Below are 27,395 nucleotides of genomic sequence, written 5' to 3' on the forward strand. Positions count from 1 at the left end.
CCAGCCCTCATTGAGATAGCACAGTTCATAGTAGAATGTACATGCACATTTCAGTTTTCCAGTTGTCGTGCGGCAGTTAATTAACTGGGTCTTGACTTCCCAGATGGTGGGAGTAGATGAAGACTTTTGTTTTGGTTCTTACAGCCAACAGCCGAGCAGTTTGTGTGTTTGGTTGCCACCAGCCATATACTGTTGCACAGCTCCAGGCGTCACACAGCTCCAGCCTCAGCCTCTCATGACCTCGTCCATAATGTTTTCACGGTTGGAAAGGTACAGTAGCTAATCTACAAGTTGAGAGAACAAGTTCTGTTTGTTGGTGTCAGCAGCCCCCTGGCCACCCAGAGGTGGAGACTAAAACTCCAAGATGAAATAGCCTGTAGCTCTTGGGGCTGGTACCTGAAGATGACTTTCTCTGTCAATATAACACACACGAGATCTTCAATGCTTCAATTAACTGTATTTACTATCAACACAAATTGGACATCCACATGAAACAAAGCGCATTTTATATTTGTCCAAATTCTTCAAAGTAGTATTTAAACGAGACGTATTACGCTCATTTTCAGGTTCATCATTTTATTTTGGGTCACTAATAGAATAGGTTTGCATGCTTAAGTGCTCAAAAAATACTTCCGTTTTCTTATTATGTCCAGTGCTGCAGCGTCGTATATCGTATCCCCGCTGTCTGAAATGCTCTGTTTTAACTCCTGTCTCTTTAAGCCCCCCCCCTACCTAGTCTCCTCTGATTGGTCATCTTAGACAAGCCTGAGCCAGCACTGCTGACAACAGCCGAGCAGCTGTGCTAAATCAATTCTTGTCCAAACTAGCCGTTAGGCATAAATTATGTAAATGTGTAAAAACTACATTGTTCACCAGAGAGCATGTTTCTTGGTCACTGTTCTTTAAAACATAAATACATCTAAGCGGGTTTGTATCAGGATTGTCATTTTTGTTTATATTTCTGTTTTAAAAAATTACTATATGTCATCTTTCAATTTTTACGCTTCAAAATATAGATTTCAGTATCGTCCTCCAAAATCCAGCATCAGTAAGGCTATGATCCACAAATCTCGCTCCTATTCTAACTGTTATTCACTTTTGTTGCTGTCAGCATCCCCTTTTGAAGCCAAACTTTTCTTTGTAGCATCTCAAAGTCTAAAAAGCCTAACCTGGAGGTCGTGCCAACTGTGATACTTGAGCTTTTATCAGTGCCTACTCATGGCCTCATGTTCCCGTTGGCCACGATGTCTCATTCCAAGTTAAAATTGAGCTGAAATTGAAAAAGAATTTTGGAGAAGATACACTTTTTATTGCACTGGGAAACTAAACACTGCAGAGTCAGTTGAAAATGAAGACGAACACACAAACACAAAATGTATCTTATTTTAAGTGAGAGTTATCCTATCAAAGATATTGTTTCTGAGGTCAAATATTCACCTCAAGCGAACGTCTTGTACATTAAGTCAAGTTTTCTATATAGAGATATAGAGACACGATCTGAACAGAATGAAAGACCAACAGACTGTTTGACTTTGGATGGATTGCCTCTAACCTGCGTCATTGTTGCTCTGTAATACACTGTTAGCAACATCTTGTCTGTCTGACAACATCTTTCCATTCGTGGTGGCTGGGGATGGGAGGCAGGACGCTATCACACATAATCAGTGAACCTTTCAGACCCAGCTGCTCAAGTGTAGTTCAACACTCCAGCTGTAGTAAGGAATAAACTCCGTGGGTGGGCAGAGTGTCTTTAATCATTCTAATCTTTTGTCATCATCGCCATCAAGATCATCATCATTAACACTGCAATTATGACAGTCATCACTGTATATCTTCATTATCACATTCGCATCGAAGCTTCCTGCACCTTTAGCTTCATTGAGCACAGAAGGCTATTTGCTACTCTCATGCATATGTATAAATAAACATGAGCGCACAGCAGTCAGTGAAGGACGGTGCTGCATTTCGATGGTGTTTTTAGAAAGCCGTGTTTGCCCTCTTGAACCGCAGATCATCAGGTGTTTGGGATTTAAAACGAGTTCACTGTAACTTGGGGCAAGTGATCAGAGAAATAGACAATGCTAATCGAGGTTTCGGTAATAAACCCTGTCAGACTTTGAGATGAGGCTCGAGGTTCTGCTTGGACTGCTTGGCCAAAAGAGCTTTAAATTAGAAATGTGAAGGAGCAAGGGGACAGCAGGGAATTGTGACGGGCATTAATCTAACAGTGCGTTAAGATGCATTCATCTTTCCTTCCATTTGCGGTTCCGGCAGAGCCTCTCCTAAGTGTGACGCTGAAATTGTTTTGTGCATGCTGCGTGCGTTTGTGTGTGTTTGTTTGTGTGTCTTTCCACTTGCACTCACGTGTCTTATGAGCCTGTGTGTGCAAACAAAGATAATTCGGTGCTCTGCTTGGGAATGCATCCACACTTTGTGTTCGGAATGCCAGAGTGCCAAATTATACCTTGTGAACGAGCAGGAGGGCCGCTGTGTCTGCTGCAGTCATTGGAAAGAAAACATGAATCTTTCTGTCTGTAGTCCATGTGCTTTGGGAGCAAGAGGCGGGCTAGAGAGAGAGAAAGACAGAGTGGGAGCATTTAGATAACCACCTGCTCCTCTCCCCAAACTCATCCTCTTCTATCATCGACCATGTTTTATAAATCTGTCTAATCTTGAAGTAAATAAACTCTGAAGTGCAGCCTTCTTCATCACCCTCTACTGCATCAGCCATTGTTTTCACAACTGAATAAACTGAACAAACAAACCGGCCTTAAAGGACAATATAATTTGAAACTATTTTACTTTGTTTATATTTGGCGGACCCTGCCACCTTTCTGGCTACAAGACCTTATTTTATGATTACCTCAGGTTGAATTTCTTGCCCAAAAATACATAGTGCCCCTTTAATGTCTCTACTTGTTCATGTGTAATAGTAATATGTCTTCCCTGACCCCTCTCTCTGCAGGATTGGCCTTCTGCTGCTGGGAAAGCCTCTGGACAGAGAGACCACCGACCAGTACCGTCTGATCGTCACAGCGTCTGACGGCAACCCTGGAGGGGTGAGGCACAGCCCTCTTTTTTTAAACTGTTGGCTTGATTCCTCTGGGTTGACGACCCTTAAACATTTTAAACACATTAAGCTTAAATAAGGTCTTCTCATACAAGCTTATTAGCCCGTATTAGCTCGGAAAATTTGGCTCACTGAACCCAAGCGCTTCATTAGCCTGGAAAATCTAATAGTGCTTTTGAACTCACAGCTGAGTAATACCCTGTGGTTTTTGTCACACATTCATAAAATCTGTTGTAGCTCTAGGAGTCAGCTGCACCGCTTCATTGTGCCAAACCGATGTGACGGCAGAATATTAAGGGCTGGCTGCTCCAATAAGTCTAAATACAGGATGTGGAAATTATAACTATGACCTTGGGTTCTTTGGTATGATATTTTCACTGATTGATTAAAGCCATTGAAAAATGAACTGCTAAAAGCCCACTGAGATAATGTGATTGTGATTTTAGTCTATATAAAGGCTATATAAATAAAACTGATTTTAATTGATTTGAACTGCTGTGAATACAATTCTGCAAAAGTTAGAGGTATTTTTGATGTGTTCATCAGCACTGATGTTCAGGTCTTTCAGTCCATCAGTCTGTTGCTGAATACGATATGGTCCAGTATGACTCAGTGCTGCTTCAGACAAACTTTTGTTTGTTGTGTCGCCTGGAGCTACTTCAAGCTATCAAAGCAGTTTTGCATCCAACATAATTTATATAACATGCTGAGTTTGTTTTAAGATTAGGTTACGGTTCTTTAAGAAAAGTGGACAGGCAGCATTCACTGAAATGGATCTAAAGTAAGAGCAAGAGCCAATTCAATAAATGTAAATGCATATATCTGCAAACTAGTAGAATGAAGCACTAGGGCTGTGTCTTGCAATTGAGTTGTCTTTAAGGTGTACTGCAGGCATTTAAAGCTAGGATTTGTCAGTTATTCTGGAAGCATTTTTCGTTATAGTTGTAAAAAATCTCTTAACATCCTAACATCAATGAATAAAAACGAATGCTATTAGCAAGCTAATCGCCAAAAATGGAAGAGAAATTTCAGTCAGAATTTCCCAATATTAACTTGCTGACTTGACAGCGGTGAGTACTAACAAAAGCCATGTTCGTTAGCAACTCAGTAGCACTAAGCACACCGTCCCATAGCAAAAGAACAAGCGAGCGACTGCAGTAGCAACAGACTGTCATTCACACACTCCCTGATTAAAAGAAAAAAGAGAACAGAGCAGCTGCAGCAGCAACAGACTCCTTCAGAGGCAAACCTTAGCACAAAGCACACTGTTCCTAATTTAAAAAAAAAATGGAGTAGCTGTAGCAGCAACAAGGTCCCTTCAGTGGCTAACTCAAGCATAAAGCACAAAGCCCCTGAGCCAGAGAACAGAGCTGCGGCAACTCTAACACACTCCTTTCGTGGCTAACGTTAGCACAAAGAATAAAACAGCCCCTGAGTGACCAACCCAGTCAGCACTAAAGCATACACCTACGGCAGTAAGGAGTAACCGTCGGCAAGTGATGGCTGTTTTGCTTGTGTTTATTTGACTGTGGCACAGACGATATGGTTGTTTATTTGTGTTTTTATTGGATGAAAACAGCTAAAATAGCTTGTTGAACTTAGCAACCTAGCCGCTAATACATCGCCCTGCTGGCCAGCTAGAGCTAGGTGTAATCAGGAATTCTCGGTCGGATACTTTCAAAGTTTAGCTTCCTTTTCCTGGTTAAGAATTTTGAGACAATCGGTCAAAACCAAAGCAGCAGAGGCCGAGACATCCAGCCTTTCACTTCCTAATATGTGTCAAGCTAAAAAAACGTGTCCTACATTTCCCATCATGCAGCTGATAGCATCTTCGATAAGACCCACCCTATCTAGTGACGCCTGCCTCCTTCAGACTCCACATATTCAGATTGTAGACTTGACAAACCTCCTTCAGAGTTACAGAAGAGTTTATATAATTCTTTTCAGCGTTGCAGTCCTGACCTGTAAACAGATTTGTAGTTATAAAATCGCTGGAGAGCAACTTCAGAAAAAGAAGGATGTTGTGTATTTTTAGTGTTTAGGTTCAACAAGCTGTCTCTTTAACTTGACCTAGAGAAGCAGCACACACTATAACTAATAGTGAATGCCGGCTGTTCCGTCTCCCACCGAGAGCTGATAATTATATAAACTGTCTTAATTTAATTAGACTTCACCTCAGCTGGCTCACTTTTTTGCAGCTGTCCCTATTCCAGACAGAGGTGAAATGTGCTTTCCTCTTTAAGATGCTGTGTGTGATAGGTAATGAACATTAGCTGATGAGCTGTCACAGGAGTGATGTTGATTGCCCCCCTCTCACCTGCGCATGCATAAACACTCAGATCTACAGCTCCCTTTCATCTGTTGGCAGCCTGCATGTGTTGGTCAAGTGGAGCTGTGTAAGAGGCGTATGTCGCTGCCGTCCTGTCCCAGCATTTGTGAGTGTGCCAGACCTGTAGGAGAGCAAATGTGGAACAGAGTGTATCAGTTTGAGTGGGAGGGTCAGAGGAGATGAACAGGGTCAGAGAGGAAAGAGCAAATAAATAAAGGAAGTGTACGATGGAGCTTTACCTCACAGAATGAGGTAACCACAAGCTGCTGCTCTTTCTCCTAACATTGATTGTCAGATCGTCCTAACTGACGCCCTTTACCCCTGTATAGTGCGTGTGTGTCTGTGTGTGCGAAAAAGTCTTGAACACAGAGTAAATTACCAGCTGACTGTGAGCTTAATGTCACAGCTCGGACGAAATAATGTCACAATAGTGAGGAAGTCGAATCAGAGAGAGAGGTGTAAAGGGCTGAGGAGGGTGGAGGTGAGAAACTCATTCAGCGAGACTGCGAGGAAGGCTTGAGACAGGGAAAATGAGCACAGGGGGAGGAGAGCGCAAAGGAGAAAGCGTCGGAGAAAAGGAGGGGGACGCCAGGGATTTGGATGTGTAATTAGCACAGAACTTCGGTAACCATGGGAAACTGACACAGGGAGTGAAGTAAGCCATATTCCCCCCGGTGCTACTTCTCTTTGAGTATAGTCAAAACTGCCCACCCACACAAACTTTCTTCCATAATACTTGTTGAATTTGAACTCTTACATCTAGTAGAGCACGAAAACAAATTGTGCTAATCCTTGTGACCAATTCAAAATTTGTATTCTCAGCAGTGCGAGCTGTAATCACACAGCCAAGCAGACTCCAATTCCGCAAAAAACTCACCCAGGGATGCTGGATAAAGCTGTTCTTCTTGCCCTCGGAGGTGGGAGGACATGACTCCTAACAGCCCGATTATATCATATCTTCAGTATGGCCTGTGGTCAGGGCTGTCACTTGAAAGGCAAACCCCCATCAGCCACCTCTGGATATTTCAGACAGTGAGGACAGAAGGCAAGACATCACACAGCTCCATCCATTTCATGTTAAATAAATAATAGCAGCTCATTAATCACACTCATGGCCATAGAGGTGGGATTTCTTGGCTTTGATAAGGACACCCATGCAAGGATGGAGAAGCTAATTAGCTTCAGGTCTTCTGTGAAATGAAAAATAAGTAGATCCCAATCACTACACTTGAGATGAACTGTGTCCTCTTCGTTTTAGTCACAAAAGAGCAAGTAAGGCATGTAGTGTGACGGCTTTCATCATGTCAATCCGTTCATGAAGGGACTGATTATGTAGTCTCAGAAGCTCGAACAAAGGAAACAACAATGGCGAAGCAATTCCCAACAGACTGTGAGATGAAGGTGACACTAACTAGGCCATTTCCTTCGTGGCATGTGCTGCCGAATGTCTCATCTGCCAGGGCAACTTCAAACAGTTGTCTACTGGGAAGTGTTTTTTCGTGCATGGGCCAACTCCTCCCACAAACCGCCCATCCTTCCTCCCCCAAAGGAGACCATTTACACCAAAGTTTGCATACAGCTTTGTCTCAGCCCACTGAGAGATCATAGATTGTGCGTATTCAGCCATTTTTCTGTGTTGATTTATAGGACTGCTGTAGCTGTGTGTACTGTGTCATTGTTTGAAGGTTAACGGCAGTGGTACCCAATGGCCCCGCAAATGAGTGAACGCCTCAAATGATCTATGGGAAGTTGCTTTGCCCAAAGAGCCTTTAGATCAAATGGACCCACAAAAAAACAAAAACAAATATTATATATATATATGTGTGTGTGTGTGTGTGTGTGTGTGTGTGTGTATCGATTAATGATTAATGATAAATTATTAACATCTCTGGTAGGGGCAGAGGGGTTGTTTCGTTGAATATGTTAGTCTAGTCTGCCTGACTCATTGATTCTTTATCCAACTGAGGTTTTTTTGTAAGTCAAACTCTTTGCTAGATGCACGCCCAATCTAATCTCTTGAACAGTTTGCTTTTTATAACTACCTTAAATATCTGTTACAACAAAAGTGCAAGAGGGTCAATACAATATACCATGAATACCATGAATTTGTGTTTTCTGCAAACAAACGCGCTAGTTGGCATTCAAATTCCACTCATCATCACTGATAGTATGTAATTGCTTGTGGGCGTATTCCTACTCACATTTGATTAACTGTATCATTAATTTTCCTGGGGTTGTGGCAGCATTCATGTTGTCAGTAATCATTTTTTATTCTATGTTTCAACCAAACTAAGAGTGGCAGCTCTGTAAAGTTGTACAGGACAAGTAATGGAAAAAAAGTTTTCACCCTGATCCATCTGCTACTTACACACCACACACAGCACCATGGATTTATCAATAGCACAGTTCAGCTACTAATGTTTCAGAGCCATGGTTGAGGGCAAAGAGTTTGACTTACAAAAAAACCTCAGTTGGATAAAGAATCAATGAGTCAGGCAGACTAGACTAACATATTCAACGAAACAACCCCTCTGCCCCTACCAGAGATGTTAATAATTTATCATTAATCGATTTATCGCTGTTTAGAATTTAAAGCAACATTTTGCCTGAAAACAACAGCTTCAAAACCATGTTGATGGTACAGTATCTTGTAACAGGGTGAATGGTGTCTCTGTCACTTGTGTCTGCACTATGTAACTTCAGTGAGAGGGTAGGATCACAGCGTTACATACATGTTTGCTTCAAGATGCACGTTTTCAACACATAACATTGTTATGACGTAACGAGTTTTGTTTGTAGTTAGCACCTACATTACATCTGACAAATTGTTACAGACCTGGGGTTTAACAAATAATCAGAGATGGGCCTAAAACGTTATTGTTATCTTGCTTATCTTATATACTGTATTATAATAAAAATACAAGATATTGGTATGAGAAAATGTATTCAATTAAAATACAGGTAATTTGTAACAAAAGAAAAATACAAAAAGACATTCTATGCAAAGGGATATTATTACATTTTATTCATTTAGTTGCCTCAATATGGATTGGATTTTGTTGGGCCAGTTGTTGAATTGCAACGTATGTGAGCTAAGCAATTAAAATTAAGTCATTATTTTGTTTTATTTAATTTGTCATTCCAGTAAATTGGTTTTTACTTTATTTATCTACTGTCTTCTTAAAGGAGCAATATTTAAGAATTTCAGTTGAAATTTATTTGAAAAATTAACAACCAAATGTGAATTAATAGCACTTTTGACATTATGATTTCTATTTATGGTGCTGAAAAGATATCTACTGAAGCTGGCATGCTAACCAGCTAGCTTTTAGCCCATTTCAGTTCAAAGTTCTTGTGCTAGCGTTGTAGTGTAAACACTTATTCCCCTGGCCACTGATTTCCCAGTCAGAAATGCTAGATGCACGGTTAACTGAGCTAAATAGCTAAGGGCAACTACAGTTTGTCGTAGGTAGTATATTCTTACATACTGCACTTTTAACTCTTAATGCAGCCCACTCTGATTTTTACGGTGGCCGACAAGGACAAACGCGCAGCAAAGGCCAAACGCTGCAAATACACAAGATGCAGACCCAAAGACACACAAAACACATGCAACAACAAAATGCTGCAACGGAAAAATGCTGCAAACAAAGAAACGATGCAGAACCAAAGACACACAAACACACAAAACAAATGCGATAACAAAATGCTGCAAATACAGAAAAGATGCAAAACCAAAACGACACAAACCCCCAAAACACATGCAATAGAGAAATGCGGCATATTGAGTCAACACAACGGAAGTGTCCACACAACGGAAAAGCGCCAGGCCGCTACGAGGTCCCGACCTCGCGACCTGGACCTATTACTGTATAGACCAGTCTGTATTGTACCTGACGAGAGTGAGCTAAAAAAACAAACAGAAAACGTACAATCAGCTAGCGTTAGGCCTACGTAAATCTGTTAATCTTTTTGAACTGTTATTGTTATATTATTGTAAAAGATTACAACCAAATGTTTAAACCACGTACCTTTTTATGTCGCCTCTGTAAAAGTTTTGCTCACTCTCGTCAGGTACAAGTGTGGACACTTCCGTTGTGTGGACACTTCCGTTGTGTTGACTCAATATGCCGCATTTCTCTATTGCATGTGTTTTGGGGGTTTGTGTCGTTTTGGTTTTGCATCTTTTCTGTATTTGCAGCATTTTGTTATCGCATTTGTTTTGTGTGTTTGTGTGTCTTTGGTTCTGCATCGTTTCTTTGTTTGCAGCATTTTGTTGTTGCATGTGTTTTGTGTGTCTTTGGGTCTGCATCTTGTGTATTTGCAGCGTTTGGCCGTTGCTGCGCGTTTGTCCTTGTCGGCCACCGTAGATTTTGCATCAAACATCAAGTCAGTGGTTCTCAGTTCTCAGTTTTCTAATGGGAAAATGCCAACATATTTCATATATTATTAATAACCCATAATTAATTGTTAAGTCAGCCAATATCAGTTTAAGAAATTGCTTAAAATCTGAATTCCTAGCCCCTACACTCTCTGATATTATGGGATGAGGAGGGGGTATGGCAGATAAACAAGCTGGATGTATTTTGGTCATTTTGCTAACAAGAGTTATGGCATCTCCCCTCATTCTCTGTCAATGTGTCAACTGTTGATGATAGTGCTAATTGAAAAGTCAAGGGATCGCCAAGTTACAATTCATCCTCTTGGAACTGTGAACATCTGTGCAGTTGCATTGCATACATTAGCAATCCATCCAATAGTTGTCTCAAAGGTTCAGTCTGGAACAAAGTGTTGGACTGACTGATAAGTCCTCTCTAGTGTGGCTAAAAATTGACACATTATTGTAGAAGTCTTCTGGTTATAGCCTGTGGCTGCTCTTTCTCCTGTGAGGAGCTAACAAAAGTTTCATCATCTGCAGATTAGTGTGTTGTTGTTGGCAAAATCTTTTGCCAAGTTTACCCTGTGTTTGCAGTGTTATAGTATGATTATTATTATTATTGTAGGACTGAGGACTGACACTGTAGGTAACTGTAATCAACAGTTTTCAGATTTGTATAAATATGTATGTATGTATAATAACTATAACAGGCTCCCTCCCTTTCCCTCTATCTATAACAACTAAAAAACATTACAGTAGTTCTCCAAACATTTAGGATGGAGCTATTGTGCTGACAGATTCTACTTTTTGTATAATGGGATGATTTGTTTTTATAACCCCAAACTAGGAATTATGTATGAGTCTAATCGTGCACGCTGCTGAGTTTGCTGCAGCATATTAAAGCAGAAGTCGACCGCCTCATGCAAAATTAACTGTAGCTTAACACCTCTGTTAACAAATTTCCTGGGGAAAACCCTGCTTAGCTCAGTCTGTAATGCCTCCCAACTTCCTAATTTAAGTAATAATACATTTGCATTCAACATACCTGGATGGTTCGCTGCTTACCCATACACAGTCTGTGTGGTCTTCTGAGAAATGTACAGATGTTGTCTTCAAATGCCAGTTCTTTCATGGACAGGAAGTTTTTTAACAGCTTAGCATGTGAACTTTTTCTTTGGTTCCCCATTAATATAGTTTACTCATGCATGACTACTGTTCTACAATTGTCTTTTTTAACCAGTTATAAAAGAAAAGCTGTGAACGCTTTATGCATCATGATAGCTCCTCGCTCATTGATACATAGCTGCTAAATTAGGCTGTTTCTCTGAATCACCCTGTTATCTTTTCAGGCTTAAAAACTGTCTTTTCATCCTAGTTTCCCCGGGTCAAAAGTACTTCCTACTATCAATTTTTCTTTGCTTAGTCAACCGGTTTTTAAAAGTTCTCTGGTTACATAATCCAAATGTATTATTATGTTTAAGTGTTTTTGTTTTTTGAATACTTATTTTAAAGGAACAGTGAATAAAAGTGGTATTTATTATGGTCTTTGTTCTTCCAGACATCCACTACCACTGTGAACATTGTCGTCACTGATGTCAACGATAACGACCCTGAGTTTGACCTCGACATACCCACTAATTTCACAGTCCGAGAAGAAGAGGCCAACTTGTTTGTAGGACAAGTCACGGTAAGTGTGATGTTTAATATGACAGGTGTTGCTGTGGTTCTTTTGAAATTAGTAACCCTAATATCCCTTGTTTATAGTAGATCACATTTGTTCTTTCTATTGTCGAATGTAAGTGTTCCTCAGTTCTCATTTGTGCTGTCCATTAAAAAATGTCCTTGCATTTTCCAACACAGTTCCATGTTGTTGGACAGATTTGTCCATTAGCGCTGCATTCCCATTGACTGGCTTTGTTCAGCACCACTGCGCAGCCAGATTTTTCTAATTACTGTAGATTAATTGGCCTGATGTTTGTCAGTGGATTAATCATGGAATAATGAGAAGCGTACAAAGATGGCAGATGAGGCAATGAAATCCAGGAGTCTTGTTTTTATGTTGCTTCCATTTTTCTTTCAAATGTACTTGCTAATTTGAAGTATAATAGCTCCCCCAAATCCCCATTTCCTTCAAGCTCAATGTTTTGAAACTCAGAACACTTAATAATAGTTTCACAATAGTTACCTTGTGAGGCAGATGGATTCACAAGAGCTTGTGGCCAAAAGCACAGGTGTCGAACCAAACAGTGTCCTTTAAGGAACTACTGGCAGCTACATCATGGTTTAGATATGACGACCAGCAAGAGAAGAAGACCGTTTGTTTCACGGTTGGTGGCTCCTCAAGAAGTTAGCATAGATGCTGCTAGCATCAGTTACATCAGAACCAGAGAGTTTATTTCATTGAAAGAATAGCAAAGAACGGCACTGAAGGCTTTGATCGATGGAAAAGATGTGTGTGTATTTTTTGAAAGTGCCTTTCCTTTCCAAATATATAATAGTGGCTCGTTTCCAGATGGTTCAAAACGGTGAACAAGGAGACATTTGGGGGGTTTACAGGGGGTTTGGGATATAAAATTGAGGTCAAACTGTATCTGTATGTTATAAAAAGAGTTTGGTCTGAGTGTGTAAGTTGTCTAAGCCAGCGCTCTCTGATGCAGGTTCACAAATCTGCAAAGTAAAATGGAATAATTATGGTTCACAGTGAGATAATGAAGAAATAACTTTCATAATGAATGAATGTAATTAGTTTGATGATGAGTTATCCAATCTAATGAACGTGTGCAGTAGATTGGGTATTTCTTGTGTTAATGAGTTGCACTGTTGTGCTGTTTGATATATCAATATATCTCTTTGCCTTTATGTAGGTGAACTATCTGCATCTCCACTTGGATACAAAAGTGTTTTGTGACTTTAAACTTTTTGATATTATCAACTTTCTAAATATTTTTTGTGATAACTACAGTAAATCAGCAAGTACACTGTGATAAGAGCGTTTGTTTCTATGCGGTTTCATTTCCTCGTCATGTCCTTTGTAATTGCTATTGCAAACAAAACGATTACCAAGGGTAAACAGGCTCTCATACCAGTCACATTTGTCACCTTCCAGAATATATAGTTTTAACATTAGGAATCCCATTACGTTTTCAAGGGGTAATAAAATGGACCACCAGAAGATGTTGCGAGTTTATGAACTGTGAAATAAGACAAAAGGGCATGTGAAGGGAGCTCGGTGTTTGCATGAGGTAAAGCCACCTCCAGTCGCACTCCCAAGTGTTTCTCACAAATGCAGCAAGAAGCTAGATTGGGGCTTAGCCCATCCCACCGACTCTCCCTCTCCCTCTCTCTCTCTCTCTCTCTCTCTCTCTCTCACACACACGCAGCTGGCTCATTGCCATCTTTAGCTGAGGCTTGCCTTTCTGACTCAAAGAAAAGTACATTAGCTCTACACAATCCTGCTCTCCGTGCACATGCACATAGAGAGGCTACAGCTAAGCCTGTTGTAGCTGATCAAGAATGGATGGAGGCCTTTTTTATTTTCTCTTTGCAATGCAGCACTGTTTCATAAAATCTTAGGAAATAGCCACAATCTAGCATATTTACAGTGAGGGATGTAGCAGTATATCAGTTTCACAGTAAACCATGTAAAGTATGACATTCAATTCCTTTTTCTTATCTTCAGCATTGAAGACCATATTAATATCATATCAAGTTTCATGTCTTCCATGACATTATATTTTGTGAATTTATAATTAAATATTTGTTTTAATTCCTAACTGATAATAATAATTGCATAATACCCTATGCCATGATATTTTCTGTGACATGAATCTCATATCGTTACAACCCACACAAATTGGTAAATATGATGATAGATTAGATTATTTGACAGTACATGAATTCGACAATGGTTATTATCACTGTATGTCACATTCAAAATTGTGTCAGTTTCTGACTGGAGTCACCCTTATTAAACTGACTTTATAATGCTCCATTTAGGCAAAATCCTGCAAGACAGTAGGAGTCCTCACAATAGCTAGACATAAGTGAATCAGGTTCACCAAAAGACCAAGCTTTCGTAGACTTACAGTGTCAATGCTCAGAGCAAGTATACAAGTGTTTATGATCTCAGTTACAGAAGGAAAAAACAGAGCAGAGGCACAATTTGGGTTAAAAATGCCAGTAATGTTTGGTGATATCATGTCGTGAGGAGACTCTGCATCCTCTGATCAAGTTGAGGCTGTTCCGGGTAGTTTTCCAGTGTCTCTGCTGGTAATGTTTTGCAGCCAAAAGTGTTATAAAATAGTTGTTGTTGCTGTCCTGCAGCTCAACTATAATAGTGTGCTGCTAACTAAGTTCTGAATCTGAGAGTATCTGTGAAAGAAGGTCTGGACTTTAGTTGAGCGACCTCTGGTTTCCTTCAGTCTGGCTTGTACCTGTAACTGTGCTCGGAACTAGCTTTTCACAGTATGCCATGAAGAATGCAGGGAGACGCCATGGTAATGCTTCATGAACGGGGACATTTAATTTCTCTTCTGTGGCAGCAGACAGTGCACAGCCTTTCAGTTACTATAATGCTTAAAAACGAGCTGACTAAAGCAACTTAACTATCCCTAATAGCATGTACTTTTCATAGAACCTCCGTCCCTTGCTGGGTGGACTGTTGCTGTGTTCTGTCATCCAGTCTTTCCAAGAAACAGAAAACAATTCTCTCTGCATTAAGAATGCTCCTAAACTAGGACAACTGAGAACATGATGCCTATTATAAAATCATTACATGGCTTCCAAGAAGTCTTAAATAAGGTCTTAAAAAGATAAGTGCCTCTTTTATGTGAAGCACAAATGTTTATGCCATAAATGCATCATATGGCAGTGCTATGAGTCAGAAACATACGCTGTGAATCTTTATTTATAGCTTAAAAACAACACACAGATTAAAATCCTCTTGATGGTATTAAACTTTCCGCAACTTCAGCCACTTTGAAATCAAAATAAAAACTTTATTCCTCTGCTTTTATGAGATGACTTTATTGAAGCGGTTATCCATCTATAACTGTACAAATCATTTCGTCTAAGATTAAATGTATCTTGATTTCATTTTATTCGATTATAATGTAATTTTCTTTTCATTGTCATTTTAAATTGTTTTGATGGATTTTTATGCCTCCGTAAAGCACTTAGCCTCAGCTGAAATGTGCAATATGAAAGTATGTCTCCGTTAAGTGAATCAGAAAGACTTCTACTTAAACACAGACACTTTAACGTTTGTGACATTGTGGAAGATGAGCAAAGTTATCACAGGCAAGTGTAAATACACACATGAAACCAGTCACAATGCTGGTAAATTACAACCCACTGTGTCCATCTGCAGCCTGTTTTCTCATCCTTTACAGCTTCTTTCTGGTTAGTTTTCTTCGCTTAATCCTTCCAGATGTTTTCCTCATTCTTCATGCTTGGACCACATTTTAAGAGATCATGCTCATTGCACTGTAGTTAGGGAGACCATGCCCCTTAAGGGGAAACCTCAAAGTAAGAAAACACTTGGGCCGTTACATAAATAATTGTTAAGTGTAGGTGTAATAGGTTTTCTGTTGGTTTTGAGCAGGGTGCAATGGAGATGGACTACTCGTAATCTGTTCTCAACTCTTAGTTTAATAAATTACCACATTTAGATAATAAAGGATCTGGAATTTAGATTTCAAGTGCCAATAACTGTATGAAATATAAATGTCTAATACCCCTTTCTCACATTTTCATTTCATCAAAAAGGATACAATATATTAATGAAGAGAAAGAAACTTTAGGTCTTATTTGTTTTTAACAGATTCTCTGCAATCTGATGTTGCAACAAAGAAGGAAGAACGGTTCATTAACCAATAATAGAGTTCATCTAAGGTGAAAACAAAAGGAGTGAGATGCTGCTGCTCAGATCTGTCGATTCATACACTGGGGGGACTGGCCTGACATTTACAACTGTCTAAAGAGAAAATAAGAGAATCAAAAAGTTGTGGAGCCAGGGGACCATCACTTAACGTACACCACCTCAGTATTTCTCAGTGTTTCATCACCCGTCCTGATAGGCTGACAAATGTTTTGTAACTGTGATGTGGATTTTCTGTCAGAGATTAGTGTGCAGGTGCATTACAAGCTGGTTTTGTCGAGCAAATGTACCTTTCAGAGCTGTTGCGTACATCATACTGTCACATGACGCTCTAAATCAATGTTCAGTGACACATGAGCGAACGGATGAGATAAAGACAGCCTGATATAAGCTACGTTTTGTGTTTGCTCAATAATTTCACATCTATGTGATGTGTTACTATAAAATCAGTTAATCTTCTCCTGTAGCGCCTTGAATTTACCTGCAGAGGAGTAATAATGCAGCTAAGCACAAGGCTCCAGGCAATTGCCAGCGGTGAAGATGACTGCAGTGCAAATGTGTAATGCCAATAAGTAGCTTAATGCGAGCCCTGCAGCGTTTTGGATTATCTTTACAGTAATTGGAACTGGTTCACACCTGTTCTTATTTTACACTCACTTACATAGACAGGAGACAATTTACTAGGTTATCACAATTGACAACATCGCTGGTTGTGCTAATATAATCATTTGTTCTGTGACTGACAAATCCAACACCATACAAGCCCATTTTGTTTGCTCACAGCAGGGAGCCAGAATCAGAGCATGCAGATGACTGCAGGGTGAATCGATTAGCATCCTGTCAGACTCATCGTGGAAGCATCATGTACAATTGTTGCTAATTGGGGAGGCAGTTGAACATAATGCTGTTTATGTTTTCGCCAAGCAGATTCCATGATAAAGTTAGTTTGATCCTGCGCCCAAGTCAAGACATTTGCTTGCATCGCCACGCATCATTTCACTTGTTCAACACACATAGTTATTTACCTTTTTGTTTTTGCTTAGGGAGGCTGTCATAAGTGCTTACTTAGGTGTAGTAAAGTATAAGTTGGCAATTTAAGGTTTCAGCATTATCTATTCACGGCAAGGTGAAAATGCTTTTATTGTAAATGCAAAAAGCAAATAAACACTCAGCCGAGGCGAGCAGCACATAAAGGAGACACATGTCTCAGGTGCTATTTGTTAGAGGTCTGCGTGGACTTGTTGTTTTAAGACAGCAGCCACCTGCTCAAGCTGCTTTTTGTGCTGTGACCACCTGCAGGATGTTTCATTGCTCCCTCCATCGATGTTCCGAGCCCGTCCACCAGCTCACAATCTAAAGTCTGTGCCGGTGATCATCAAAAGAGTCATGATTGAAAAACTCTTTCAAGCTTCCCATACATGCTGTTAGTGTGAAGAAGACAAGAGCTATGATTTATTCGCCAATGCCAGAATGTCCGAAAAGGTAATGATTTGGGTGAGGCTTTACGGTCGCCACCAGGGACAGGCTTTACAACATGACCCCCCCATGTTTATCACGTCTGCCAACCTCTGCTACAGGTCATGTGGGAACTGTGGATTAGTGTGCCCTAGAGCCTGACCGATATATCGGTTGGCAGATATTATCGGCCTTAAAGAGATTGGTATCAGCATCAATGTCACCTGATACAAGGGACCCTTTTTTAAATTTTTATAATGCAGATAAAGATGCATTGAATAAGTTAAAATCATTACATTCACAGTGGATTTTACTGTTTCAGGGCACTGATTAGGACTGGGTATAAAACTTTGATACTTTTGTGGCACCCACCAAATTGCCTCGATACTATCGAGCTTTGAAAAATGTCTTGTCATCCCATGCCAACTTTCAATACTAAGGAGTTAAGGAGTTAATCTCATCAGCATTAGTCAGCCACAATAAGCATGCAGCATGCTTATTGTGCCAAGATCTTGTAGTGCTGGTGATTGGCTGTCTCAAGGCATGCAGGAAAAACACTAGGTTACGCCCAGAGACAGTGCTCACCACGTGTCTGTGTAATGTAATCTTTTATTAAAAGTGATTTCAAATATTCGGTATCGAAAAAAACATCATTCAGAAACTGGTATGGAAGTCAAGGTACTGCTATCTAATTTTTTTAATGCTACTCAGCCTTAACACTGATGTAATTTTAGACAAAGTTTATGTTTAAAACATCAAATATCCTGCCTCCATTGCACATCTTGTCACGTGTATGATAATCAAATCTAAGTTATCCTTGCAAAAAATTCAGCCAATATATCAATATCAGACTTTTTAAATTCCTAATGTCGGTGTCTGTATCATCCACAAAAATGAAGCATCTGTCAGGCTGTACTCTGCCCTGCACAGATCTCTAGTACACATACAGAAATATGCAAATGTGTTATTTGATGTTATTGGCTGTGAATTGGATTGCACCTCACACAAGGCAAGGAGTAGCGAGAGTGTTTGTTATGCAATGACTGCAGAGAAGTTCTGATCCGTACCCACATATTGACATGATGTGCTTTCGTCTGTTTAGCTAAGGCTTAATGCTGAGGTCCAATTTTTAGCCTTGGCTTTGAATATTTGTCAGGCACTGTAGAACAAATTGGGAGCAGCTTTTAGCAACTAAATGTGTATGTGTGTCCTCCCCCCTCTTCCACAGTTCCTTATAGAGCCCTTTTTCCCCTCTTTGTGCTGCCTTGTCCTTATTTGCATTGAGGCTGAGAAATTATTGCCAAACAGACAGATGAAATGTGGCTTGATCTCCTTCTGTCTCTTTCTTCTCTCCCAACTTTCTTCTCTCTGTCTCTCTCTCTCAATTTGAACAAAAACATATCACCACACAGGAGACTGTCGGGCTATGAACACATACACACATGTACAAAGGGATGATAATGACCTGTCATATCCACACAGGAATTAAAATGCGTAAAGTAGCAAACTTATTTTAGCCCTGCGGGATCGCTCCAGCATCACAGAATAGTACCAATCTGCCTCTCCTAAGCTGTAACCGTTTCTTTTTTCTTTCAGTTTTTATTTAAAGAATCACACGTACGCTATTGAAAGGTGATGGAAGATTCAAGAATTTGCATGAAAAAGAGTTGCAGGCCGATGATAACTTACGAGTCTTTGACAAAGACTCTAATCTCAATATGAAGAATCGGGAATCTCAAACATGTGAGCGTCATTACAGCTCTGCTGCAGTGCTATTGTACCTGAAGCCTCTTTAAATATGTAAGGCGTTAGGAATGTAGCCAGGCTTTAATGGATCATGTAATGGATCACATCAAACTCACAACAGCTGCTGTTTGCCTAAAGGAAAATACCTCTGCATTTCAGGTCTAACATCTGTGAGTCTGTGAATATTTATCTCTCTCTGCTGTTATTGACATATGTAAATGGCTTCTAAGTGGTTCCCACAGGTTGTCGGTTTACTTCAGCAGCACCAGGAGTGAGAGGGCGTTAGTTGTTGACTTTGTATCGACATTTCATTTAGCAGGCCCCCTGTCTGTTTTTTTTTCTCAGCATACAACATCTCTCCGTCCAGTGTAAGATAATGGCATTTGTGGCATTAGCCATTTATTATGCTTCTATCTTTTCATCTTGGCACAGATCACTATGCAAACAAGTGCAGATATGCTGGTGCAGTGAATTATTGTCACCGTAGTTGCTTTAGGAGCTTGGCAATGGTGATTGTTTGAAACCTACATCAGCAGAAAAAGTGTCAAATATCTGATCAGCCAAACAAAAGCCTTGGGGGGGAGTTAATGAAGATGGGCGGACTGCCCAGATATTATTGCACATGAAAGAAAGGGAAACGAAGATTGTATTAATATTCCCCTAATGGAGATTATTTTCTGTCTCCACAGGCCACAGATCCAGATGCAGGGGCGAATGGTGAGGTCCGCTACCGGATTGTAAATCATCCTGACTTGTTTATAATCAGTGCTAACGGCAGCATCTACACAAGAGTGCCTCTTGACCGGGAGCGAAGGAGCCAATATGACCTGGTGGTAGAGGCATCAGATGGGGCAGTGGATCCACGACGGACCATGTTGACCCTCTCAGTCCAGGTGACGGATATCGATGACAACAGCCCGGTCTTCTCCCAGGAAACTTACTTGGTGAACGTACCTGAGAACAGCCCCGTGGGAACTCTGGTCCTAAAGCTAAGCGTAAGTACTTATATGCATGTGTTTATTGGTTGTTTTCTCCCTCTCTCCATCTCTGTATGTGTCCCACCTCCCTTTTTATAATGCAGCAGGGGTACTTGACACAAGAGTTGTAGCAACAGGCTTTTAGCATCTTTTAACTTCAAGTGCAGGCAATTTAGTTTTTAAACTGTCAAATGCTTCCAGACGGAAACATTTATACAGTCAGAAACGTACACGGCGCTATATTCACAGCAGAAAGAAAAATGTTTTTCTCATGGCAGCTCTTACAGAATTAGACTTAACGCTAGATGTTTGAAGTTTTAATCGGGCTTTAGTGGTCGTGACAAACATTAATGCAATGAAAAACTTTTCAACTTTGTGGAATCTGTCTTTGGGTAGATTCAATGCCGTCACACATCCACGCGTGTGTCTGCACTGAAGTGAAGTATAAGGAAACCATGCAGGGCAAACCCCAGAGTGGATGGGCGAGTTATTGCTGGCATATTGTGAGTGACAGTTCCCACAGAGGGGGAAAGCAAGTGGGGAAGGTGAGAAGCAGGGAGGTGAGGGGTTGTGGGTGAGGGCTGTGAGTGACAGTGGCACTGTGACACCATTAATCTCCCAGACAACGTCAGCTCAACCTGAAACGAACAGAGGTGGCTGGCAGAACACCAGAAAAAACACCACCAAGAGCAAAAGTGAGATAGACTGAGAAAAGGAAGTGACTGAGTTGGGTGGCTTGAAACTGTGAAAGTACTTCTGCTAACATCTTTTGTCACGTGTAACGGCTTTTGTCTTAAATGTAAATGACTACAGTCTGCATTCACTCCTGCGTCAACTGACTAGTCGTCATGGGTGTTTATTGACTCCAGATCTGATCGGCACACACCATCTAGGTGGACATGCTAATTTTCACCCCTTTTCATGTTTTACTTGTATTTTTCCTATTAAAGTTCAGGGAATATGACTTGGTTTACCTTAGAAATTATGTCCTTGCGCTCTTTATCTAGTTGAGTGCGCTCCGACTCCATCTTTACTCAGGCGAATCTCTCAGTCACACTTACCATACTGTCTGCTACGGTGGGGACCGGAGCTGAGCTGAGCTGAGCTGAGCAGAGTTTGCCTCCACGGTTAGTTTATAACTAGTTTGTGAAATAAACATTGACTCCACAAGTTTCAATTCAACCCACTTGTCCATGAGTCACGATGTGCTTCGTTGTGTCGGTCATGCTTATCGGTTTGTTATGTTAGCAAGGTAAAGTTAGGCTAACCTAGCTTAACAGTAGTGCAGGCCAGCAGGGGAGAGGGGAGGGGGGACAGTCGTGCTCAGTGAAATGCATTGCTGGCCTGGAAGTAAATGAATAACGTAACATTAACGTCCCCGTCTCTTATGCAACTGTCAGCTGTCATGTCACTCTTATTGATCATAATTTCACTTTGCCATATAACGTTAACCTTATGACTGAGCACATTAAGGCTATATTCAAAGCAGCACCGTTTTTGTTTTTTTTCAATTGGATTGGATGTTTAGAGTTCCCACTGCAACCAGAGGCATGGTAAATGGACTTGCATTTCTATAGCGCTTTTACTGACTCAAAGCTGCAAATACACTCTAATTTGATGACAAAGTGGAATCTGAGGCTGACATTTGTAATGGAGGTCAAGTGCTTGTGAGGTTGTGTGTATGTAAATGCATGAACCCAGTTGTGAATCAATCGTTATCCCAGGAGTGTTTGTGTGTGTTTCAGCATCCATAATATGTATTTTATCATCGCTTACTGCAAAGGCTGTTGAGCAAAAGAGTTGTGCTTTATGCATTGAGGACCAACTTAAGCTTTCCTTGGTGGTTTAATTTAATCAGAACCTATAAATGATTGATGTCAGTAACCCCTGCAGCATTGAAACGCAGAATTAAAATAGAAACATTAATATTCATTGTCTGCAGCCACAATGCTCATATCTCTGCATATGTTTAATTTTGAAAATATATGTGCCTCTTCCTCTTTCTGCTTCAGCACATGTCCTCTGCTGTCTTTATTGTTCTGTTATTATTTTAGCTGTACAACCTTCTCCTTGTCCTTCTCATAGGCGGTGGACTCGGATCTCTTTTCCAATGTCACGTATCGGATCAAGACTGAATCGGCCAGACAGCTGTTTTCTCTGAACCCTCTCACCGGGGAGTTGGCTGTGCTGCAGACCCTGGACTTTGAGAACCTGGCAGCTATGGGCATGGGGGCCTCTTACACTTTACAGGTGGAAGCCGTCGACCAAGGAGGCATTATGCCCCCGGGGCAAGCTACCGTCACGGTCCGCATCACGGTAAGAGCCCCCGGACAGTCAGTCCGTCTCAACCTCTCAGTGGTCTTTTCTCTTTCCATCTATCCTCATTGTCCCTCAGGAGCTGCAACACTAGCAGCAAATATGTGGTGAGTCATTAGCAGGGTTTTACAATAATAGATGAGGGACTTATTGTACGGTAGTGCACCTGCGTTGCTTTTGTGATATGAAATTCAATGTTGTGCAGCAGCTGCTTTTGTAAAGCACATGTTGGTCTCTTGACCTGCTTGTCCTCTTTGCATCAGCAGGACAAAGACACTTTGATGGATAGGTGTTTCTGTCTGCGCACTGTGCTGTCCCAGATCTGAATGACTCATTAGCTTTGTGACAGCAATTATGTTACAACCTTTCAAGAGATTAACAGCTGAATCCCAACGAAAGGATTAGACGCCTTGTGTTGTGATATTCATGTGCGTGTGTGTTTGTGTGCGTTAATAGGTGTGTGTTCTTGCTCTGTGAGTAATTCTGTGCCTCAAAATCTCCGCATCCACAGTATGAATACAGTCCACCCCTAGTGACTGTCTCAAAGTCGACAGAATTAAGCTGTCTATGTATTACGCTGAATGGGAGGAGGCGCGTAAGCTTATTCAAGCAGGCTCGCCGCATGCTCCGGCAACCTGTAGGGTGAGTATGTCCTCCGATAAGGACGTGCTTTGTTGCAGTATTCATGCTTTCGTCCAGGAACTGTGTTTGATAGGATAAAGCATCCCGCTACCACTGATATCAAACTAACGTCTGTTATTTGAAAAGGCAGACATGAATTAGAATGAGCCTAATGGATTCACGCTGGCTTCTCGGGGACTAGATATGGAACTGATTCCTTTTTCATATTACACCTCCAGAGGGCTATTTGAGGTTGCTCTTGTTTGATTTCCCCTTGTATTGTTTTGTTGTTGTCTCTTTCGTCTGATGCCTTGCAGTGATGGATTGACTGTCCTGGATGAGTCTCTCCAACTTCTTCTTCTATTCTTGTACTCCAGATACCCTGTGTGTGTGTGTGTTTGTCTGCATGTCTATGTGCATGGATAGAGAAGCAGAACTGTATGTGTGTGTGTGCACACATTGCACATGCATGTTTCAAGCAAAACACTAATGTGTTTTTGCAACTTGAGGCACGAGGATAAGGCTTGTTGGAAGTAAGAACTGGATCATAGATTTTCTGCTAGGAAACACTAAACCCATGTATAGATCAAAGTGAGGCTGCCCTCCACCACTGAGTTTATAGAACACATACTGTTGCCCATGGCTCAGTCAAAACAGTGGAAAGTAAAGAGAGAAGTCAAGAGAAAGGAAGATCAGGCTCCAGCAGTTACACTACAGAGTTAAGCTATTCCTGAGAGATATGTGAAGGGCTTACTGAGTTTGCATTCTCACAAAGCAAAGCGGGGGTTGCACGGTTAACAAGATTTCATTTCTTCGCAGGCCCATAAAGTGGTAGAGCTCAGCTGTGCATTATTTACAGGGAGGAGGTGATTAAAGGCAGTGGGAGGCATCAGGAGCACGATATCAGTGAATCCCAACAAAACGGTTTCATCCCCAAAACTGAGAAATGAGGCAGTTACTGTGTAGTTCTAAGCACCAGCATTAGGATTATTGTTATTTATTTGTCATATACCATATCATTTGATTAACCTGTCAGCCCTCTGATACAATTTGATGTAGCAGGAAGTCATCTTTGTGTGGTTTCATGTCTGCATGGTTATTGTTTAATTTAAGTAATTAGACACTTATAGCTAAACACCAGTTTTCCAAAGTCCCAGCTGGAAAAGTCACACTGGAAGCTGTATTTAGGTCAGAGTGAGAGTCTCTCCCCTACACGTGTGTTAAGGCATCCATGACAAATTCTCTGACAAAAAAAAGTATAAGACATTCAACCACATACTCCTTCTCCCTCATTAAATATTCCAGAATATATGTATATATATACATTTTTATTAATTTCAAAGTTTAACTGCTGCACAAAATGTCTCCTACTTCAGTGTAAAAATCCATTCTGTGTATGTGTGTATGCATATGTTCACTGGCTTCAAGTTTTTCACACCACACCTGTAACCTCTTTAACACTTAACAATTTACACTTTCAGCGATGAATGGGAAAACAGCCTTCAACAACAAGACGAAAAACATATTTTTAAGAGGAGAGGAACTCATGGACAATTATCTTCACAATTATTACATGTATATTGCTTGTAGCTGTTCAAAGCAATTGGCTTTCTGTTCCCATCCAGTCTTATTTGGCAGTGACTATAAGCTCACCTTCCTCCATCACTCAGGTACTGTAGAGTGGAATGTTTATGTTTATCAGAGAAGATAAACCAGACACAAAGAAAAATACATTAATCATGAAAAATGTCTTTCACAGCAGCATCAGCAGTCTTATAATCCCGTCACGAGTTAATTAATTGGCGTGTTTAATTACTGATAAGTTAACACATGGCTTATGTCAATTTACAGAAAGTAATGTGTATGTTCTTTGTATGTTCAGATTTTCTGTGTGTTATACTTCAAAGCACTGTGATTTAGAATATGAATGGACTTCTTACATCTGTAGTGTGATTACAGTAAATGTTTACATGTGATCACATTCATCTCTGATGTTCTTAAAGTGCACAGACAAAGCCTGGGGCATGGATAATTAATGCAGTGGGAAAATGTGCCTGAATCCACAGACAGTTTCTTAAAGTGTTAGCTGAATCAAACAAAGCAGCAGCTGCAGAATCTGCACTGCTACTATGAAACAGGACTATTTCAGCACGCAGACAGCATCAGCAGTAGAATGCATTGAAGCCAGTATATCACCAATACATAACTGATACGTCTACATTTATGATATCTCTTTGTTTTCAGGACATGAACGACTTTTCCCCCGTGTTTACCCAAGACCTGTATAAGGGCATGGTGGCACCCAATGCCGAGAAAGGAACCGTCATCACGACTGTTTTTGCTGAGGACCAAGACCCTCCAGTGAGTATCAGAAACACATGTCCCTCTTCAAATTTGTCGTTAAAATATGCAGTGTGTACAACATTGGTGGATAAACTTCAAAGCACGAGGAGCATGTTGACTTTATCTATGTCTTTAATAAAGGTAGCAGAGATAAAAGCCTTGCTTGATGATTTTTTACCTCCTCGCTAGATGTTGCTCTCAGAACATCAGCCAATTTCAACCGTAGCATTTGACACGATGCATTTTTAAAGATGTTTTCAAAGCTCAGACGCTCTCATTAGAGCTACAGTGGCTTGTGTATTTATTGTCAGGGTGTCTTGTTTAGCATCTTCACTTGTGTGAGTCATGCACCAGTTGCCTCTGACGGAGATATGTTTCCTCAGACTCCTTCCTTCCACCTCACTATATCTGCGCAGGTTCTCCTGGGACTGGAGCTGTGAAGATTTTTCTCTTTTTCTTTCCTTTTTTTTTTGAGGGGAGAATCTGCAAACCAAGGAACAAATTTACACAATGCAGAGAGAAATTGTGACGAGAAAATGTATGACTAAGAGGAGGCAACACAGGAGCAACGGAAAACTTTTTTTGTGGGGTGGGAAAGCATCACATGATTTTTCTCAGTATTCATTGAGTCTGTCAGTAGCATGACATGTATATTTAAAGGTGCTGTGTGTAAAGATTGGCGACCTGTTGAAGGTTGCTCCAAAGAAATAGGGGGCAGCGTATCACCAGAGTAACTGCCAACTGCTGCTCCCTGTACTACTTTGCTGTAGCTGTCATTAGCTAAAGCTACTAGCTGCTATAAGCTTGTTAGCTTAGTAAGCCATGCAGTTAGTCGGCCTATTATCAGACTGGAGTCTGCCCAGACTGAAATCTCAGGTCATCTGGGCTCAGAATTGAACATGGCTGGACATCATATTGGGACCAGACACAGCTTCTGAGACTGGGGATACAGTATGGAGGCGATTTACAGATTCGTTCTCTGGGAACAACATAGCGAAATTGCCGCTCACATACATCACCCAGTTGAAAGTACAGGGACGAAACTATCAGATTATGACCCCTTGAGGTTCAAAATGGTATTATGAGACAGGATGGGCCGGGTCTAGCTGGTTAGCGTGCTAACATAAGTGCATATCTGCTTTTGACATAGCATCAAAACTGTTAGCTTCCACATACTGTTGATCATTTTATTTTGTTTTAAACTAGAATATCTTATAAATTGCACCTTTTGAGATAGTCTTGAGAATGTTTAGTTTCGCGTCTCACCTCGGCTGAACCTCTTTTATTGGCAGTTCCACTCACCTTAATATTTTATTGCACTTGGTGAGTGAGTCAGCACTCTACTTGCTCACATCCTCTCTGTTTATGGTACCAAGTTTTTTTTGTCCCTGCTCTTTTTGGAGACTCTACCAAACCACCCTTTCTCATGTGACACATCAAGTCCTTTATTTTAAAATTTTCCATGTGGAAAAAAAGGGAATAGTATTCCCCCGGTGATTTCACTGCCTTGGACTCGGAGCCTGCAGCTCTGAATGTGTTTCAGCAAGTCCTGTATGACTGGACTTGATGCTTGTTATTTAGTGTCTCTCCTGCTGGTTAGGGGTCTCACCAGGACTGGGTGAGCTTGTGTACTCTCTGCAGCACATAAACGCTGAGTGATATGGATGCCTGTCAGTCCCAGCTGTGGGTGGTAAAACATCTCCAGAGTGCCCCAATGACTGCTGTACGTCTCACTTCTCCTCTCAGAGGGAGACTCTGCCTCCTCCTGCTTTTCCCACTCTGCTTTGCTGCCTGTACAGCTCTAAAACTTTCATTTTAATATGAACTTGTGTTTCTACCCGTCATGCAAGATGCACCATTCTTATGGAGAAATCTTGTACAGTAGAAAACATCCAGCAGTGCTTGTATAGGAAGGAAATCAGCAGTTACCATGAGTACAAAGGCAGTGAGTGAGACGGGGGAGTCTGACAGACAGAGGGATTAGATTTCCTAACAGGAGCTGACTAACCCAGTCTCTTATTGACCTGGATTCTGGAGCTCAAAGCATTTTATTGACAGGATGCCTGTCATAGACACCTCTGATGGAATAGAGCTTAGTCAAGTGCTTGCTAAAAGAAAAACAACAAAAAAAAAAACACATACACGTGTGCACACACACATACTTTCTCTCTATTACAGGGGCTAATAAACACCTGCACACACAAAGAAAGAAAGACAGGAAGAGAGGCTCTCTCACTCGTAGTCATGAGCCGTGCCTCTTTTGTCTGATGGTTATAATGGTG

General features: G+C 40.9%; 1 protein-coding gene across 1 annotated transcript in view; it reads left to right on the forward strand.

Moving 5' to 3' along the window:
• LOC311270927 (protocadherin-15-like) overlaps window positions 1-27,395 on the forward strand; it is a 256,820-nt gene that overhangs the window by 164,094 nt on the left and 65,331 nt on the right. The window contains exons 19-23 of the mRNA XM_084376191.1: window positions 2,966-3,059; window positions 11,336-11,464; window positions 19,546-19,851; window positions 21,919-22,149; window positions 25,015-25,131. Coding sequence (XP_084232317.1) covers window positions 2,966-3,059; window positions 11,336-11,464; window positions 19,546-19,851; window positions 21,919-22,149; window positions 25,015-25,131 — 877 coding nt within the window. The remainder of the gene's footprint in view (window positions 1-2,965; window positions 3,060-11,335; window positions 11,465-19,545; window positions 19,852-21,918; window positions 22,150-25,014; window positions 25,132-27,395) is intronic.

The sequence above is a fragment of the Pagrus pagrus genome (assembly GCF_965226575.1).
Source record: "Pagrus pagrus genome assembly, chromosome: 15".
Classification (NCBI taxonomy): domain Eukaryota; kingdom Metazoa; phylum Chordata; class Actinopteri; order Spariformes; family Sparidae; genus Pagrus; species Pagrus pagrus.